Here is a 21,011-nt window from a genome sequence, read left to right on the forward strand (position 1 = left end):
AGAACCGATTCTAGCCGCTGCGAAGAAGGAGCTGAAGGCCATGCCTAAAGTCGAATTTTCCAAGTATTTCCAAAACTGAAAAATCCGTTGGCGCATGTGCACTACATCGAGGAGGGATTACTTTTTTTTAAACATATATAAGGACGGACGAGCCGTATGTTTGAAGGGATTACTTTTAAGGGGACGAAATTGATTTGGACGAATAAAAGAGGAATTTTAAAAAAATCGTAATTCATTTTACTTTCGTGACACAGTAGTATGAAGGTTGCAGGATTCGAGCAGAAGATTCGAGAGTTGCGCTTGCTTTATCCAGATGATAAAAGGGTGCGATTTGCAATTGCGGCGATTTGTTTCATTGCTGCAACTCGGCTTCGTGCTCGTGCTGTATTGTGATTGTGATTATGATTGTTATTTTATTCATTTAAAAACGTGACGGGCAACACGGCCAAATCAAGTTGACGCATCACTCAAACACTAAAACGACATACAAGAAACAACATCCAAGAAACAATATCCAAGGCAGCTAGCAGTGCACGCGAGTCCACGAATCCTTCAAGTAGTAGACCTGCAATAAACAAACATTGGCTTACTGCTCTACGCATCAACAACGGTTCTAAGACCAGCGGCAAACAACGAGTACGACAGGGAGGCATAACACCTTGCCTAATCCACGACAGGCGAAGGCAGAGCAAATCACGTGAACCTCCGCTGAATCGGTTCGATGCGCGTGATACGAGCGGCGGCATGCGGACTCTAGACGACGCAATCATGCTCCACGTGCAACACCTACAATAAACCGCCTTGATGTACATGGGATTTGTAAATTCTTCAGTCATGCGGTATACTTGGCCAAGCAATTTGTTGGCTTTCGAGATCTACAGTAAACAGTAATTACCGTCCAAATGTCCGTTTGGCTTGATTCTGTACACTTTATAATGAGCCATACCATTTGTTGAATTGTTTATCCAGATAAAGAAGTAATCGACCCAAACGGTCTACACAAATTTGACCAAACGGAAACATAACTTAAGGGTTATTAACAAAATGAACAAGTAAAACATTGTTTGCTCATTTTATCGATTTTTTTTATGATGGAAACCATTAAACTAGTTTTTTCAAGTGACACACATCACACTACAACTTTTCAACATTATTTCAGTTCTATTTTAAATACTTCATCCATGGCATCAAATTTGGGAAGATGTGTCCTTCGAAAAGATACAGGGTGCGCCATCAGCCAGTACCCTATTTTAAAGCTGAATAACTCTGTCATTTTTTAACCAATACTCAAAATATGATATCGATCAAATGACCGCCTTCAGTCGCCATACAAAAGCAACCCTTTTTCGGCCATTTTGCAGTGTATTTGACAACATTTAGGGAGTTATTTTGGCATTTTCAGCTCTAATATTTGCTTTAAGTTGTTTCATAGCCTTCAATTTGTTTGCATAAACCTTATTTTTCAAAAAGAACCACAGCACGATCCATTGCACGATCGAAGTTTCCACTATTGACTGATTATTTGCAATCTAAAGTGTGACTTTAAAATAGGGTACCGCCTGATGGCGCACCCCGTACATTCTCCGGTGCCCATCGTACCGGGCTCGTGCCGGGTCATCCAAAATATACCAATCAGCAGCTCTGTTTTTAGGTAGAATATAAGTTGATCCAGGTAGTCCCGTTGAGTTTTTGTGGAAATTGCTGTTTTCCCGGTTTTTGGCAGCATTTGAAATAGTTCACACTATAATGGTGACGGCGATTGATCAATGATCACAAACACCGGGTTCGTCGCTTAACTGGGCAAGTCTTTTGATTCGGACAATAAAGGGATTCCATCGTAGCCGCAAAACGGGTCATCGGAAAAATACAAATTAATATTCTGTTTATAGCTTATAATTTTATCCAAGAAGACCCGGTGAGTTTTTCCTGATTTTCCAATTTTCCGATTTTTGGTGGCGTTTTGAATTTTTCATCTTCAATATTAGTGTAATGTTTTTTACGATTTTGTCCTAAAAAAACGATTTTCTCACCATTGTTAAAGAAAAGGCACAGTTTTTATGCTACGATGAATAAAAAAAAGTAGCGAGCGCTGCATTGAATCTGCATGCATCTGCGACTTTTCAAAAATTAATATCTTTGTCATTTTTTCTTCGCTTAATCCAAAAGTTTCTACACAATACTTTTGAAAGAATCAACATTCACTGTAAAAACTTGAAAAACTGTATGTCACGAAAAACCATTTGAAAAAACCTTTTAAAAACAACGCGCGATTGCTGTGCCTGACATGTTAACGGTCTAATCCAAGATCCAAGAGATCGGAATGGCGCTTCCTTCCTGTTGGGCACGCAAAAAAGAAAACATAATATCGTCAACGTTCAGGAGCACAAACACATACACGAATCGCTCAACCCACAAATGGCTATGCGCATTTGCCGTCGGTTGACTGACTGGACCGGACCGGACCGGGACCAAGACCGATTCCAGTCCGGGAATATGAAAGGATCCGGATCCGGAAGGACAGCAGGAGCAGTAGTAGCTTGACCCAGTTCATTGGGATCCATCTTTGGCTTCCGCACTCCGCCTGGTGGCATGGTGCAAACCGAATGCGATTGATCCCGATCCCTCAACGTGCACGTGTTTGTGCACCGGAAATTGGTTGCCATCGGGAGAAGTGTGTGTGTGTGTGTGGGTGTGCCGATGTGTGGATGCCGATTGCTTTCATTTACATATTGTGCAAGCCGGATCATTAATCTCAGCCTTGGCCAGCCGGTGCCGCCACCGAAGGTAGTGATTTGTCGCTGTCATCGTCCCCGCCGCCCCCCCCCCCCCCCCCCCACCCCCCGGCGGGTGCACAATGAACATCATGACATCTATACAAACATTTACATTTCATCATTCAGAGCCACCGGCGCACCATCCCAGCGGTGTGTATCCGGTTGGCCCTGGCGTATAAAGCCATCGTCGTCGCCAACCAGTGGCCAACCACAGACACAGCACGGGATGAGGTCAGAACGCAACGAAGAAACTGTGCCCGTAACGCGGACAGTGGCACTGGTGCTGCTGCTGAGCGTTACGGTGCTGATGGGCACCGTCCGGTGCTCAGCAGAGACGCCCGATCCGTTTACCGACGCCTCCGATGGCCCAGACTGTACGGTGCAGGTCGGTAGTGGGTTGCTGAAGCAGCTCGGCACCCTGACCGACGCACCGCTCGAGTGCTCGACGGCGTGGACCACGCTGCTGCTCGGTTTTCACTACACGCGCAAAAACCTGACCGAGTGCGTGGAGCGCGAAGAACGGACCCGGGCCGACCAGTCGAGCAACAACTTCTGTGAACTGCTGCTCGACGACTTACGGCGTCAGATGCGCCAGGAGCGGCAGCGGCTGACCGGTGAGTCCGACCAGCGGATCCAGGCGGTGCAGCTCGAGCTGAACGAGGAAAAGTCACGGTCGGTCCAGCTGCAGGGCCGAGTTGGGACGGTACAGCAGGAGCTGACCAAGCTGTACCAGGAGCTCGTACTGGCCACCGTTGCCACCGGCGATACGAAGCAAGCGCACGAGTACTACCAGCGGTGCCAGCAGCAGAAAGTGAACCTGCCGTCCCTGTACGAGGCGCTCATCCGCAACATCTACCGTAAGACGGCGAACCAGGTGGATCGCATCGACAACCTGCTCGACTTTGTCCGCCACCTGGACGACACCGACCAGAAGCTGGCCATCTACCGGTTGCTGAAGGTGGAGCTGCTGAAGCGTGGCGCCGAAGCCGCACCGCTCGTGATGGCGTACGATGCGTTGGACGCGAGTGCGGTCGATACGAGCAGCCCGCTGCAGAAGCTGTACCTCGACGTCGCCACACCGATCCTGGACCGGTGGCGCAAGCTGATCATTGCCGGCGAGTGGCGCCAGGTGCGGGACTTTGCCGAACGCTACCCGGACTACTACAAGCGCTGCTACACGACGCTGTTCACCGTCGATGCGACGACGTGGAAGTCGCTCACCTTTGGCAAGTACCTGCTGCTGATCAACACGCTGCCCCGGTCCAGCTTCCGGATGGAGGCGTTCGCGGTCGTGTTCGGGCTGGTGCGCCGGTACGAGAAGGAATTGCCGCTCGAGCGGCTCAAGCTGCTCGCCGCCCACACCGACATCTTCGAGAAGTTTATCAAGCGCAAGGGGGTGGGCCAGGAGGCGCAGGACCGGCTGGCGAAGGTGAAGGACATGTTCAAGGGCTTCAAACCGAACACCGACTACGCCTACTACCTGAAGGAGTACAAGAAGACGAAAACGAAGGGTGTCTGAAGGGAAAGCACGGCCCGGCACGGCATGGCACGGCCACAGATCCCCCCCCCCCGCACCCCCGCCTAAAACAACAACAACAATAAAGCAATCGATTTAGCAAACACAGAACGCACGGGCAGCCGCTTAGCCACTTAGCTACGCTCGTCTTGCGCTCCACCAATTAGGGGCCCGAATTAGGGGGTCGCCAAAACGGCAATTCAATCCAGACAGGGCTCCAGCGCTATCTAATCGAAACTCAATCACCTCGTGGATGGGGGAGGGATGGGGTAGGAACGTTGATTCACATGCCGGGCGGGCGCGCGCGCGCTCGCCAGTCCGATGTTGGTGGTGGTTCATTAAAAGTTTTCTTTCCCTTATTTCCTAGGAAGGGATGGGGGGGGGGGATGGGGGTGGCGCCATTCACCACTGACAATCCGCACGCAGTGATCATCGTCATCATCATCAGCATCATCATCAGCATCATCATCGTCTTCATCGGGCGGTGGGCGTATCGAATCGCGCAATCCCGTTCCGATTCCCGCGGAAGAATCAGTTAGCGCGGGATGGCCCCACCCACTCGGTCACCCCCCAAAGGATGACCCCGACGGCCGGTCGACTTATATATATTCTTTACCTCCCATCCCCAGCGGCAATCGATCGAGGTGCCAGCGGCAATCGATAGCCACGATTACGGGGTGGCTGGTGGCTGGAAAGTCGAGAAATCAGCCCCCGACAAACCACCCCCCACCCCGTCACGCCACCTGCCGATGAGACCGGCCGGTGGTGTTTCGGAAGCTGATGGTTTTTTCAGCTTGGTCACTACGCCGACTCCGCATCACCTCCCCCACCCTCACCCTCACCTGGTGGATGTTAGGGGATGAAGACGAAGGGCAGGTTGATTGGGAATCGAGGTGCCAGGGGGTAGGGGGGGGGGGGGGGGGGGGAGGATCGTGGTAATTTATTGCCATTTGAAATTAATTTATGTCATCGGTGATATTACTTCCCGCTGCCGCTGCTTCCGCCCCCCCCCCCCCTTTACCCCAACCCCCTCACTCTCCCCCCTTTGGTTGGCTCTTCTTGCTGGCAAAGGAGTCCAGTATGAAGACGCTCGGCCAGCCAGCCGGTCTGGTGGTCTGGTTCAGCGCGGATCGAATCGTAAATCGGACGCGATTGTGTCGTACAGGAAATTGGCTCGTTCGTTCCTCCGTTCGCTCGTTCCTCCGCTCGAGCGTTCGGTGAAAATGAGCAGACCGTCGTCAGGCCGGACCCGGGGGGGGTCTGGGTGGGAATGTGGGGTGGGTAGTGAGCAACGTAGATGGCAACCAGCTTCCAGCTTTCGAAACGAATGTTTTCGGAGGTTTGTTGTCTCGGCCATGGCCACTCACACACACACACACCAATCGATAATCGCCCATTAAACTTTAAGCAGCACCAGAACAGAGTCGCAGTCGCCGGAACGTAGCGAAGTGCTAAGGGGGTGGTAGAGGTTGGTAGGAGATGAAGTTCTGGGGAGGGTAGGAAAGCAATAAATCTTCGAATCTGGCGGTGCTTACTGTACGCGCAGGAGTTTTGAGAGAGAGAGAGAGAGAGAGAGAGAGAGAGAGAGAGAGAGAGAGAGAGAGCGGGCAGCGGCGCGTGGGCATCTCGGTCACGTACCATTGCTGGCTTGCCGGACCGGCCGACTGACTGGCTGGTATCCGGCCAAAGAACACACGGACAAAACCCGGCAGCTCGCCAGCTTTGATTGCCTTTTAACATATTGAGAGGTATCGCGGTAGGGAGAACGTTCGCTTCTGGTGGTTCGATGCTAGCGCTTGAGCGGCGACTTCGCGAGCGCACTACGTAATCAGGTAATGGTGGTGGTGATGGTGGTGGTGGTAGTTGTGGCTACCGCAATTAGTAAATTAATAATAATATAAAACCATCGACACGAAGCGCCGAGTGCGTGCGCGAGCAAACCATCGGGGAAATCGGGGGGAAATGCCGTCCTCGCTACCACAACAATGGCACACGAATGTACACGAAGCATGGGGCTGAGGGGGACGTGGTACGGGCGTAGAAAGGCCAAACACAACACACACATGGTGGTGTACCAGAATGGTGAATGGAGCTAGCCGAGCAGCAAAAGCTTCACCACTACATACAGTTGTGTTCAAAATAATAGCAGTGCCGAACCACCCTGGAAAGGAATGATCCTTAATCAAGTATGCGCTGTCTATTTTATCAACCGATCATGTGGGTGTGTAGTGGTGGGATCAGTGATCAGAAAGACATAATACTTGCACCACCTAAATAACGATTTGTTGATATGTTTGCCAAAATTTCAAAATAATAGCAGTGGTGAGCGATTCTAAGCTGTTTTCATTGGTATTTTGTCTTTTTAAAACAATCTATGCAGTTTTTGCTTTTCCATCAATTGGTTAATATGTAAAAAAAAAACAAAAATGAAAGAAAGGCAAGACTTTTCTTTTTTTACAGCATTTAAATTGGACGCAGTAAACACTGTTCTGTAGAGAATCGGAATTTTATTTAAAAAAAAATTGAAAAAAAGGAATAATTACTGGAGTGCTCTGCCAAAATGATCAGCAATGATTTGAAATGGAAAGCGGAGGCAGAAACTGGTGGCCAGAAACGATGCACATCCTAGAAAACTAGCCAAAAAATAGGCAACATTGTTGATGAAGCGACATGTTGCAAACCATCTTAAGTTTGCAAAAATCCATATCAACTGGTACAAGTAACAATGCCGCAATGTTTTGTAGTGTTTTTTGGATCAAAAGACCGCCGTCAGTACGTAAGACGTCCATTTGCCACAGAATACAGACCGCAATAAACGGTGAAGACAGTAAAACATAAGGGAGCCAATATAATGGCATTGGGATGTTTTTCCTGCTCTATTGCCCGGCCATTTTATCGTATACCAGGCATCATAGACCATCATGCATACATCAGAATCCTCGTCTAGGACATGTTTCCTTATGCTGAAGAAGAAATACCATTAAAATTATTATTTCAACAGGATAATGATCCAAAATATACTAGTCCGCGAAAAAGCGTGGTTTCAGCAGAAGAACATCGAGGTTATGGAGTTGCCAGCGCAGTCTCCTGATCTCAAACCCGTTCAGCAATCTTTGGGTAGATGGCAAATGTGCTGTTTCGGAAGCAAAGCTGAATAATGAGGAAGAGTTTTGGTCTGTAATTCATAAATCGTAGGCTGCAATCCCTGTCTCTCGATGTCAAAGACTTGCGAGCTCTATGCCAAAGCGATGCACCTGTGTAATCAAGAATAAAAGCTATACTACAAAATATTGAAGTGGAAAAAATAATACCAGTACCCGGGCCCGTTTTTTTCTTTTCAAATTTGATATTCTAGGATGAAAGGCCAAATACTGCTATTTTTTTTGAACAGCTACTTTTTTAGTTAATTTAAAATTGCCCTTAATAATGCGTAGGTTTTAAAAAGTAAACTATGTATTCCTGTTTAATTTCTGTTCCTTTTTATATAGACAAAAAACAGATTTCGAATAGAAGAATGAAATATCATTTTATGTAACTTTTTAGTCTTTGAACCACCCACTGCTATTATTTTGAACACAACTGTACACCACACTGCACCGTTCAAGGTTGCCGGTAGGAAAACGAGAAACGCGGAAACGCATATCGGGGAGGATAAAAAAACAACAACAACAACAACGCAAACGCTCGCGTACCATGCAAGCCACCCCTTCCTCCACCCCGTTCCTCATGGCAGACCACCCCAACCCCCCCGCCGTGTATGTGTGTGAAGCTGGCTGCCATAAAATTTACCACAACAACATTTAATCAATGTACAATCAATGCATTGCCTGCCCGTCCCTGCATGGAGAGCACGATTTCACGCCCCAGGACACGCGCCATCATCATCATCGCCCAGCCCACAGCGGGCTCTCCGCATGCATCTATATCGTGCAGCAACCGAACCCCTTCCCCCCCCGGGAAGCCGCACCAAGTGCCACGATCCGGGGATGCACTTTTCTGCATTTTCTTTGTTCACATCCGCTGTGCCCATGCGTGCTGCTGTTGGTGCACTGGTGTACGGCACGGCTAAACTCGGGCCACCACAGCAGCCGGTCGACGAGGCTGGTTCCGTACTTCCGGCGGGGGGGGGGGGGGGGTGAAAAAGTTGGTAGAAGGGGGATGTTGAGATAAAAGCTGCTTTTACGATGCGCACACGTACGCTCAATTACCGGCGACGGTACTAAATTGCTATCGACGCGACTCAGACTCATACCCAGCCGTATCCCTACCACCACCCTCGTCTTGGCTCGATCGCACGCCGACCGCTCCGGATGATAATGATGATGATGATGATGATGATGGAGCGTGGATAATGGAAGGAAGCGTGCATTTGAGCGGGACAGCAAAGAACAGGAAAGGAAGGATTTACCCACCCACACATACACCGCATTACCACGTTACCAATGGTTGCTGGCTGCTGGCTGCGGCTGAGAAAGAGCTCATTGAAACATGATGCCACTTGCATTCCAGTGGCAGTGGTCGCGCGGCGGTACAGGTGGTTTGTAGGTGTTCCCTTCGTGTTTGTTTATGGACCACAAACACAGACACGCATACACACTCACAGGCGTGTAAAGCAGCTCATGCATTCATGACACGATTATCAAAACTCATTTCGAGCCAAACGGTTTAGCGCACGGCCAACAATAAAGAGAGTGGGAAAGAAAGAGAGAGAGAGAGAGAGAGAGAGAGAGAGAGCATCGGTTGGTCTTGGTTCTTGGTCTTGCTTTCTGCACCCGTGCGTTCGCGGTCGAGGATGTAATGACTCCATAAAATTATGACATGCAAATGATTCGAGCGACTAGCCGTGGTTCGCTTCACCCGGCTATCCTGCCATGGCATGCTGGTTTTTGGCACTCACCCGGACAAACGCCAAAACCGATGGCTATCGTTTGGGTTTTCCTTTCTTTTTTTTTTTTGTAACCCAAGCACCTCTCTTTTCGTTTCTCGCTCTCTCTCTCTCTCTCTCTCTCTCTCTCTCTCTCTCTCTCTCTCTCTCTCTCTCTCTCTCTTTCTCTCCTCCCTTGTCTCTCTCATGCTCAAACTCACTCGCACCCACACAAACACACACCAAATACCCTTTTCGGTCGTTTGACCGGAGGTTTCATGGTGGCCGGATTTAAAAAATTAAACAGCCAAGCACCAAGGCCTTATGGTGGTAGCTGGCATAAAGAGCCGTGACTGCGTTCTTCTTCCATCCGAACGAGCCGGGAAGCAGTGATGGTGCTGGGAGCAGAGCCGGATACCTGTTGTTGGTTGGCCGGCTTTGGGTCGGTGATCTACTTCGATGATACTTCCAAAACCCCCTGGTACACGAGGTAGCAGAAGTACCACGACCGAGAAAGGTCGTGGGGAAAGGGCTGGAGAAAGGAAATGAGAAAAAAAAGCGAAAACGAAAAAGCGTAGCTGTGAGAGCCGTTCGTGTAGAGGGGGGAGGGGGGAGGGGGATGGGTGAGTGTGGGTGGTGTGCTGCGTTTTGTAAACTTTCCGCCCCGGTTGACTGCGGTTTTTTTCCGCCGGTGAAGGGAGACGATGGTGGTGGTGGTGTTTGTGGCGAGGGTTGGCAAAAAGGACAACGGTGACGACGACGACGGCATGTTCGAACGGTATGCGAAGGGTACTGGGTGCGAGGAGGTGGCATTATTATAATGTCATTTAATTCAATTACCCCTCCCATGACCAACAACCTTCCACCGGGCCGAACCGCCAACCGAGCCCGAGGTGCGCTGCTTTCGCAAGTGTCCTTAATTTTTCCCACGGGAGGATTAAAGGGAAAAAGAGAGAGAGAGAGAGAGAGAGAGAGAGAGAGAGAAAGTGAGCGGTGGGGTCCCTTACGTTCCTACCGCACCACCACGACCAGGCAGGGGGTGTTTTGGGATGGGGTTGAGGGTGGATAGTTTAGCACTTTTGGACGCCATCGCATTATCGAGCTAGTGGCGCGATTCAGATTCAGAAGGCGTGTCAAGGGAGGCAAAGGAGCGGTCGGTTTTTCCCGAGGTCGTTCCAAGCGATGTCGCTGCATGTCGAGATGGAGATACACCATCCTCCGTGTGTATGTGTCACAACTGCATTTTGGTGTATGTGGCTGTGCATCAAGGGTAACCGCCATCAGTTTCTCACAAGTGCTTTTTGGGCAATTTTCTGTTCACAGAGGAACTGGGGGTGGCGGGGTCATAAATTCACCATATGAGAGAGAAAAAGCGAGAGAGAAAGAGAAGGAGAGGACAGGGATGCTCAACACAATCTTCTTGTAAATTTATCCATTTAACCAACAGAGTGATCCGTACTGCACTTTACTGTGCTTTAAACGCGGGAAACAAAAGACAAAGAAAACACGATAGAAGGAAAAAGGAGGACGGGCCAAAGGCGTCGGAATGTATCAGTATGATGGATGCTTTCATAACCACTACTACCGGCGGTCTCACGCCGTCGCACAGAGCCCGCTCTTTGAGTTGAGCCAAAAGCTGGCTAAAAACCCCATAATTCGTTAAAAATATGATTGCTATTCGATGTACAACCGTAAAAACTAATAATTTCTATAAATTCCACCACATATGAGCAAGAAAACGTTTGTTTTTGTCATGAATCTGCTCGTCTCTTACTTCCTACTTACTCTAATATTTGTAATTTCTCTTGGAGGTCGCCCATTTATAGCGTTTGCCTTACCCAAAAAATGAAATTCACTCTAGATTGCAACCATTTATAATAAGCAACGTTGCAATCGTCCAGTTGATATCGGAATCCATCCAGCTTCGCTTGAAATTTGCTTTGAATATAAGAATTCCCTTTCAAACACCTTCATTTTGTTAACTTCTGAAAGTCGCTCCAAAAGTTGAGCTAATTTCTTCTCAGCATATTGAAGTACAGGGTGCGCCATCAGGATGTATCCTGATGCAATACAATGCAAAATGCCCGAAAAAGGGCAGCTTTTTGTATGCCGAATGAAGGCAGTCATGTGATCGATATCATATTATCATACCAATGAGTATGGCACAATAAATAGCATAGAAAAACCTAAATAAAACTAGTTTATTTTTTAAAATTGATTGAAAAATGACAGAGTTATTCAACTTTAAAATAAGATACATCCTGATGGCTCACCTTGTATGTTGTCCAAAACCTTCTGGGAGCATTTTTTAAGTCTCTGGCACAAATTCCGCCAAGAAATAGGCTCACGAATAATAGCAAATACAGTGGTTAGACGAAAAATTCGCAAAACCTATATTTCACAACAAAACATCGACAAATCGGTAACGAGAAACCAGGAGGAATGATTTCGACTTGTTTTTTATTCTAGAGACCTTACTCTTTCAAATACTATCTGAGTTTTTTATCCCGGGGATTTGCCGGGCTTTTGAGAAAACTGAAGCTGAAATTGTCACCTTTATAATATGATTTTTTGAAAGTTCATTTTTGATTTTTATCAATTTGCTATGATTATTTTTAAACTTCAAGCCATAAAGACTACTGCAAAATATTTTACTAACTTCGTAGATATTCGTGCATACCAATAACAAGCTTACATTACTTATAACAACTTTTTTTGCATAAGAATGGCGTGACGCACCTTTTCCAGCTATTTGTATCCTTCCACCTCACAACTAAAAATGATAACGTAGCAGGGATGTGTAATGAAAATTAATTCTATCAAATCACAGGCGATTAGATTGAACTAGTTGAAGGTATGGCAGGGAGAGAGGGAGAGAGAGAGAGAGAGAGAGAGAGAGAGAGAAAGAGAGGGAGGACCGTGTTTGAGGGCGGAGTGAAATACTGGGCGCCTCCATTATAACAAGCATCCCGATGCGTCTCGAGTATTCCACTTTTTGGCGGAGGTGGCGATGGAAGTTAGCGTGCATCTTCATTCACTGCCACCGTAATGGTGGATGCGCAAGCAGGGATAATGTTTAACACTTAAAAACTAGCCAGCCAGCTAGCCAGTCGCTAATATCAGTCTTAGCATAAATCAGTTATGCCCGATGAGCTCAAAGAGCAAATCTTAAATAAAACAAAAGGTAGTAAACAATTGCGCCAGGTGCTCGTACCGCGGAAAGCCGAACAATTAACAAAGCGAATTCTATCAACCCGTTGGTAGCGTCGGCGCCCACACCGGATTAGTTGCGGTTGGTGATCCTGTTTGCTGCGATAATAAATCGGGATCCGGCCTATCCCCTACCTCCTCTAGTCAGGGCGCATAACAACAAAAAAAATACACAATACAGGAGGTACAAGCGGTACAAGCAGTACATCAATCAAAGCCGCTCAAGCCGCTGTAGGCTCCTTCATCTTAGGCGAAGGGGGGGGGGGGGGGGGGGGGGGGTGCTGTTACTAATCGGTTGTGTCCCAGACATTTCCAGACCCTCCCCTCCCACCACCCCCCCCCCTCTTTTACTACTTGCACCAAACTTCCAAGTTTAATCTTACAAATTGGCTCCGGCTACCAATTAGCCTACTTGTGGGGAGGGGGTGAGGGGTGGTTTCCTTCGTTCCCAACCGAGTCAATCTCGGCGCGATTGGCCGCGCTCCGCGGCACACTAATCCATGGCTGCCGCCGCCGCGCCCGTGATAATAATTTCATTAACCCTCGAGCGCCAAACTCAATAGCTGCGGGGGTAGGTGAAGCAGGGTGGTGCTTGTAGGGCGCGTTAAGGCTACTTTCATGCCATCCTTCAGCGATCGCACGCGCTCGCACCATCGCCACCGTTTCCACCACCGCCAAAAAGCGGAAACCTCGAGACGCATCGGGATGCTTGTTATAATGGAGGCGCCCAGTATTCCACACCGCCCTTAAACACGGTCCTCCCTCTTTCTCGCTTTCTCTCTCTCCCTGCCATACCTTCAACGAGTTCAATCTAATCGCCTGTGATTTGATAGAATTAATTTTCATTTCACGACGTAATTTGTTTCCCTCCAGTCGCTAGTCATGTGGGGGAGGTTGGGGGTGGCTGCGCTTTACGAGGAGCCGGAAGGAGAAGTGGCTGCTACTTTCATTATTCTTCTATTATTGGGACAGCGCGCGCAAGATGCACGGATCAGATCCCGTCAATATGAGTAGTAGCGCTAGCAAACAAATAAATTTCAAAAATATGATGCCCACCGGGGTGTTCACTTGGTAACCCGCCCCGCTATAGTGAGTGTGCAAGCAGGGTCCGTTAGACATTAGGGCCCATTTTGTGGGCCAATGGAAGCGACTGCACAAGTCACATGCTTGCTGCAGAGGGCGTAGGCCTTTAGTCGAGTAAAAAGGAAAGATTGGGGGATGATGCAGCAGCAGCAACGGCGATAACGGCAGCCTAACACATGCGCACCCCCCCCCCCTCCCCCCTCCTCGACCGGTTTCTGCTTCGTTTGCCATCATTCGATCGCATCCGCCGCCGCATAAATCCTTCGCAGCAATCAGCTTGCCGCACGGCCCGGATGAGGGGGAGGACTCGGGTTGGGGGGGAGTTGCTTGTCTGAAGGTCGCCAGCAGTCAGGCGTCGCGCTCGATCCTCGGAGCCGGCCGAGTTCATTATGGAAATGTCAAGTATGTATCTGTGTGTATATGGTGTAGGGTATTCATTTGTGGGCTTCTCCTCCTCAACCCCCTCTTCCTCCCCCCGTCACGAAAGGATGACAAATTGTGTCGCCGGGTACGGGATTTTCGAAGGCCTGGCCAATAGAATTCTCGTGGCGGCCAACACAGCACGTACCATATTGTTATAAGGGGGGGGGGGGGGGGGGGTGAGGGGCAGGGGGTTGGTGCAAAGGAGGGTTAGGAAGGAAGTGAATGAGTGAGGGTAATTCTGGCATTTGTTTCGGCCCTCGGGGCCCACTCGACATACCGGCTACAACAATGGCGGGCTAAACGAGTGGAACTGGCAATGTCCAAGCAGTCGCAGACCCTTATGCGGCCGGGCATGTGTGAACCGTCCCTGAAGTCCCCCCCGGGTGGGGCGGAGGTGGAGGGGTTTGTGGTCTTTTGAAGGTGGCGCGGCACGGCGGGTGGCGAAGTAGCACGGGAATTTATCTACATCAAATCACGCAGCACATATGCGAAAGACGCTTCTTTGCTCTTGAGCGGGCACGAGCGCGCACCACGGAAGCCACGGGGGCACTATGTGAACCTTCCATCGGACGGTTCGCATTCCGAAAATGTTGATCCCTTCTTCTTCTTCTGCTGCTGCTGCTGCTCACAGCTGTCATTGGCAGATGAGCAACCCCATTCACGAGCTGCTACTGCTGCTGCTGCTGCCACTAACTTCCCTAGCACATTGTCATTGAACTGTCCCTCGGCAGTGGCTTGGCGTGGCCCACTGTAGCGACTGCAGCTCTAGCTGGCTTTTGGAGCGCGACGGTGGTTTGCGGTTTGGTAAAGGGTTAGCGGGTTACAATAGGATGCTGCTACGACGAGGTGGTACTTATTACGCCAAAGTGATTCTTCATTGTGTGAGCCGCGCGCTCGCGTATGTTTGTGTGTTTCTGGGGATGAGAAACCCTTGGATGGCTGATGATATCATCATCGGCTCGTAGCGAGTGCGCTACCAACGAAAGTTTCTTCAGTGCAATGCCCCGAACGCCCTTTGTCTCATTCACTCACTCAATCCCTCTCTCTCTCTCTCTCTCTCTCTCTCTCTCTCTCTCTCTCTCTCGCATTACAGTTGAGCCAGGATATTGGTTACGTGCTGTACTCGGCCCTAGGATCGTTCTACATACCGAGCTGCATCATGGTGTTTGTCTACATACGGATCTACTTTGCGGCCAAGGCACGGGCCCGGCGCGGTATCCGCAAGAAGCCGCTCAAACCGCCCAGCGAACAGGTACATATCAGTCGTCGTCGTCCTCCCCCACCTCCTTCTCTTTCCCTACAGTGTCCGGCACAAACAAAAATCCACTAACGACGATCATCTAGATTGCTCCGAAATGGTTAAGTTTCCGCATGTAACAATTATGTGTATATTTTTATCATGTAGAATGAATAAATGAATCAGTAAATTTAATTTTAAGCTTGAATGACCAGAAAAGAAAATCCACCTTACAAAATCAGTTCTAAAATTGTTATTTATCAATTGATCTACTTCTCGCTTGTTATGCTGTTGGATTTTCTTGTGTTTTCTGTGTGTTCTTGTGTTTGCGAGTATATGTTCCGGAAAAGTGACTTTTTTCTGAATCTTAAAAGGTGCTTAAAAATATCTTTTCGTGTTTGCAATCTTCACGAGCGGGGTTTTAAAAAAAAGTTATACAGAGCGTAGAATAGCTATAAAGTATGGGAATAGCCGATAAGTCTTGCTGGGAATTGTATAAAATTGTTTTCATTTTTTAAGTGGCGGTAATGGATGTGGTAGAGAAGCCAAGCGGCAACCACATTCACTCATGGTATCTATGAAAAATGAAAACATCCTTGAATCACCTTCTCCTTACTTTAAGGAATGTTATAAGTATCGATTTTTAACCGTAAACCAAATTTGCGGCTTTTCTAACCATGAGTTAAAAGCTATTTCACTAAGAAAAGAAACCTTATCGACCAAGCAAACAAGAAAAACAAGACAACCTTCACGAAAACAAAATGTTTCAAGTCGCTTTACGTTTAGAAATGAATTATTTGGTTTAATTAATCTAAATTTGAGGTCTTGGGCCAAAACTGATGGCTAAAAACAGTGCTTGAAAGCGGTGAGGCTACGCTTCACACAACCATGCAAAAATCATACTTTGCGGTAGTTTCTCGTAGTTTGGTAAGGAAACATATGCTCAAATTCAAAGAACTACGATCACAGATGAGTATTTTGATGTTTTTGGATCGCTTTTGGAAGAATAAGCGTTGAAATTGAGTCTGGAAAAAGGTGACTCAGATGATGTGGTGCAGAAAACCCATTTATCCTTCGGTTGAACCAATTTAGAGTAATGAAATAACCTGACCAAAGCCTCATTTCACACTCTACAAGGAATCTGGACTAGTTTAGACCTTCAGCTGTAAATATTGAGTGCAGCTTACGAGCAATAATTTTATATGAAGCGCTTAATGATGGAAGGTGAAGGTTGGGCCACTCTACCCATGGAAAAAGATGGAAAGCCCTTCCAAAACGTCTCAAAACGCTTATTAAGGAGAGAGGAGGCCATATAAATTGCAAATGTCTCGTTATAATAACTTTTCTTTAAGTTATGCATTGAAAACATCAAGTGGATTTTTTTTTGTGTTACACCCTAAACTGGTCATTGAAGTTAACATTGATTTTACTGATTTATGTTGGATGCAAATAAAAAAAAAACCACATGACGAAATAATCTAAAGGCTTCATTCTACATGATAAAAATATACACATAATTGTTACATGCGGAAACTTAACCGTTTCGGAGCATGATCATCGTTAGTGGATTTTTATTTGTGCCGGGCACTTTACACACCCTCTGACCTGTATCTGTGTGATCTGATACCCCTTTATCGGCGATAGGATACGAGCTTCACGCGCAACGCTGGCACCGTGCCGATGCCATCCCTTCCCAGTGCCTCTAGCAATAGCAACAATCAACAGTCGTGTGGTGGTGGTGGTGGCGGCGGTGGCGAGTTGGGGCTGCTGCAGGTGCACGCTACGGGAGCCACCGCGGACAACAACGGGGGGCTCGGTAGCAATGGTAACCGGGAGCAGCAGATCGCGACGATCGAGCCGCCACCGCGCGGTACCACACCGATGCCACCGATCCCGGTGGTGACGTGCGATTTTGCCTCGGACATGTCGACGAGCGAAGCGGCTACGGCGGAGCAAGACAATCACGCAGGGGCACTAGCGTTGGAGGCGTCCAGTAGTGGGCCCACGCAGGACACGCTCAAGGTGAGTACGATGGCCGGTGGTACCGTTCGGCCAGCAGACCAGCAACCGTCGGCCACTGCCGGCGGCGCCACCGCCGCCACCGTGTCACCGAGTGCGATCGCACGCAGCCGGGCCCTCTCCGTTGGCATCGATACGGATATGGTGAGCGAGTTCGATCCGTCCAGCTCGGACTCGGGCGTGATCAGCCGGTGCGCCGTCGTGAAGCCACTCAAGTTTCGCCTCTGTCAGCCCATCTTCGGCAAGGGCAAGGCAAAGGCACGGCAAGCGAAGCAAAGTGGTAGCGCTAGTCCAGGGCACGGCCGCGGCAGCAACTGCACCCAGCCAATGCTACCCGGTGGTGCGTCCAGTGGCCAGCATGCGGCCATCTCGCAGCTGATCGCTAGCAAACAGCAGCAACAGCAGCAACAGCAACAGCAACAGCTGCAACAGCAGCAACAGCAACACCACCTGCAGCAGGATAGTGGGTGCGGGAGCGAGCTGGAACCGGCGCTACCGAAACCGAAACCACGCGATCCGGAGAAGGAAAAGCGGCGAATAGCGCGCAAGAAGGAGAAACGGGCGACACTCATCCTGGGGCTGATCATGGGCAGCTTCATCGCCTGCTGGCTGCCGTTCTTCTTCCTCTACATCCTGGTGCCGATCTGCCCGGACTGCCACATCCCGGAGAGCGCCTTCTCGCTCGCGTTCTGGCTCGGTTACATGAACTCCGCCCTCAACCCGGCCATCTACACCATCTTCAACAAGGACTTTCGGCGCGCGTTCCGGCGCATCCTGTTCAAGTGATGTTTGGCGTACGTGTGCTGCTATCGCTGCGTCTCCCGTAGCATCGAGAAGGCTACGGAGCGGGCCATTGGCGGCGCACAGCTCGGCGGCGGCCGCTACCGTGGCGGTTACATGCGATGATGAAGCAGTGAACGACGACGACGGCGACGACGACGACGGCGACGACGACGACGACGACGACGCCGACAGCGACTACAACGATGTCTGGGACGTCGACGGGGCTGCCGTCACCGACGCCACCGTAGCTCAACGTTGCTCACTTTGCTACCATCATCACCATCAACCAGTGGCAGTTGCTGCCCGTGTTCTGACCCACCAATTCAAACAACACACCCTACTCAACGGAGAAAACCTACCCACCTAGCCCACCGGAGGAGAACAGAAGCTTGCCCGCGACCGGGCCGGGACCGGAAATTAGGCACAGTGCGCCGGTCAGCGCGCAACACATCCAACTGCTAGGAGATCGCGGTCGAACGTGCACGCAGCGAGCGTGTTTGTGTGTGTGTGGGTGTGCGCCGGTTCCCTTTCCTATCGTGGCCACCACCAGGCAGCCCAGCCGCGGGATTCGAATCGCGGAGCGGGCATGCGGTGCCAGGGGGTGTATTGTTATCGGTGTTCTTGTTAGTAGTAGTAGCAGTAAAACTAGCAGTAAGAAAGGGTAGTAAAGGCAGTACCAACGCAGTAGAAGTAGTAGAAGTAGTACACTGAGACAAGTTGCTATAGCCGCACCCGCAATTTTCAAGTATCTGCCAAACCGTTTTCGTTCTTAATTCAACTTCTGGTTTTGGGACGTTTTTAAGTAGACAAACGAAACCCCAATGACTTGGAAAGAAATAATTTTGTAGGTATTCAACCATGGTTTGGTTAGAACTCCGAGCTTGGTCTGGTAACTTGTATCTATTATTTGAGACCATCTTAGAAAGCGTCGGTGCCAAATTGAGGCGCTCACTTTAAAAAACACCAGTCAAACCATTGGAGATTCCCGTCGAAAATCTCGAGAGGCGAAAACATTCTGTTCTTTGCGTAAATCGCATCTGTTGCCTGTGAAATCATCAGGACTATTACTTTTAAACATTTTTTATCATAAAAGATCACCTACAGTAGAAAGATTGAAAGATAGAAAGTTGTCGGTACATATTTCGCTCTTGATCGAAAAACTAATCGAAAATCAAAATAACTCCAATCAACTGGACGGTTTTAGTCATATTTTTTAATTTTTATTCAGAAGTTGAATTAATAAAACGGTTTGGAAGATACTTGAAAATTGTGGGTGCGGCTATAGAAACTTGTCTCAGTGTAGTAATAACAGTGGCAGTATAGGGAATAGGGACAAAGGAGCGGTATTCAGAGCGCATGCAGCAGCTGCTGCTTTTGCGCACCACCCATACACACGCGCGCGCGCGCGCGCGCGCGCGCGCGCACGCGTGTGCGTGCTCAGTTCGGTTCCGTGAGCAACTAATCTGACAGGCAAATGTGAGTGGTGGCGGGGCGAAGGTGGAAGGATGGAAGGGATGTGCTAAAGTAGGGCCTGAATTTTGGAGCTTTCCTTTTGGTTCGATTGTTTCGTAACTTTACAATACGCAGACGCACCCCCATCAATATCTCCATTGTCTTATGCTAAATCAATACAATAGCTATATAAGAGTATATATATATACATGTAAAACGGTTTAAATATAAAAATTAATATGAATATACATATACATATATAAAGAGAGACATCTAGATACTTAGCTATACCTAGTTATATACCTATACGCATCTACTTATAGAGAAGGATGGTCGGAAGGCGAGAAAGAGAGACAGAGATAGAGCCAGATGAAATGACAGATGGCACGCGCAGTACACTTAAGATAGATTCTAGTTAACTTATTACAAATGTAAACTACACTTCTACATTCACACAAACACACAAACACAACACACACACACAAACGTTACTCACACAATCAGCGACACAAACGCAGCATTACACATACACACCGCTCAAGGCACACTGGCAAAGGAGAAAACCTTGTAAAAATTAATGACTAATAGTTGGTAAATACCGGTATCAAAAAACAAAAAGGGGGAAAATGGCAGCAAACGAACGAACGCAACGGAAGATGTCGGCCATCACGGTTCGGTTCACACGAGCTGGGGTCCTCCTCCTCGTGGCTCGCTCGTTCGCTCGCAGCGCTTGTCAGGCAAGCTGACAGGGTGCCCCGTGGCGGGTTCGATCCGCGGCCGCGGTATGTACATAGGGCACGGTGATGCCGACAGGGATTGGGCGCATAGCGAAGGAGTAGGGAGTGGCCCAGCAGAAACCACAATGTACAATGTCAAGGCAGTCCCGTGGGATGGGGTGGGGAGGGTTGGGGAAGGAAGCTATGCTGATGGCAGTTGTAGCAGGCATCATTTAGGCCAGGGGAGGGCGGGGGGGGGAGGAGTGCGTTTCTTTGTGCTCACAGAGTCCTTTCTTTGACGTTCCGTTACTTTTTTAGGACCTTCACGTAGTAGTTAAGCCAACATGGTAGCCGAACCGGAACTGGAGCCCTTGGCTACAAAACAACCCGCACTGGCGTGGCCCCCCGGACAGGCCCTCGATGGCTGAAAGGGTTAATGTGGTATATCCAAGCAATACAATTGACGACAGGGCTAGCAAATACCAAGGCAGAGCAGAGGTAGGTAGCAGACAAACCACACTCCGAACGCGAAACTCAACAACCCACAGGTCACTGAGCAGTAGGTGCAACAGAAACCAGTATACACACGTCAAATCCCAAATCCAAGAAAGGAACAAAACCAACAAAAAAACACGGAGAAAAACAAATGTTATTGAAAAGGGGGGGGACGGGGGGTGGTGTCGAGTAACGCCTCCTTAGCCTAGCAACAGTACCAAACAGCGTAACACAATTAGCGAAATCAAAATAAATGTAATTGGAAAGCGCCAAAGTAAGATGGATGGCAAGCGCCAAGCGACTTGACACCTCTTTTAGCTAACGAAACGGCAGAATACACCGACCCACACACACTCACGTGGGTGCATCAAATATGAAAGGGATTTTTTCCCTCCCCCCCAAAAAAAATTATAATTAGTTTCAATGCATAGCAAGATTT

At 48.8% G+C, this 21,011-nt stretch overlaps 2 protein-coding genes across 2 annotated transcripts in view; both read left to right on the plus strand.

Annotated features, from left to right (window-relative positions):
* LOC126575385 (alpha-2C adrenergic receptor) overlaps positions 1-20,243 on the plus strand; it is a 108,477-nt gene extending 88,234 nt beyond the window's left edge. Inside the window, exons 2-3 of the mRNA XM_050236101.1 lie at positions 14,964-15,122; positions 16,752-20,243. Of these exons, the coding sequence (XP_050092058.1) occupies positions 14,964-15,122; positions 16,752-17,912 (1,320 nt within the window). The 3' untranslated portion in view covers positions 17,913-20,243. The remainder of the gene's footprint in view (positions 1-14,963; positions 15,123-16,751) is intronic.
* Positions 2,990-4,360, plus strand: LOC126575471 (uncharacterized). Its single transcript, XM_050236218.1, has one exon. The coding sequence runs from the start codon at positions 3,001-3,003 to the stop codon at positions 4,291-4,293; it is 1,293 nt and encodes a 430-aa protein (XP_050092175.1). The 5' UTR covers positions 2,990-3,000; the 3' UTR covers positions 4,294-4,360.
* Positions 20,244-21,011: the final 768 nt, after the last annotated feature.

The sequence above is a fragment of the Anopheles aquasalis genome, chromosome X (genome assembly GCF_943734665.1).
Source record: "Anopheles aquasalis chromosome X, idAnoAquaMG_Q_19, whole genome shotgun sequence".
In the NCBI taxonomy this organism is placed as follows: domain Eukaryota; kingdom Metazoa; phylum Arthropoda; class Insecta; order Diptera; family Culicidae; genus Anopheles; species Anopheles aquasalis.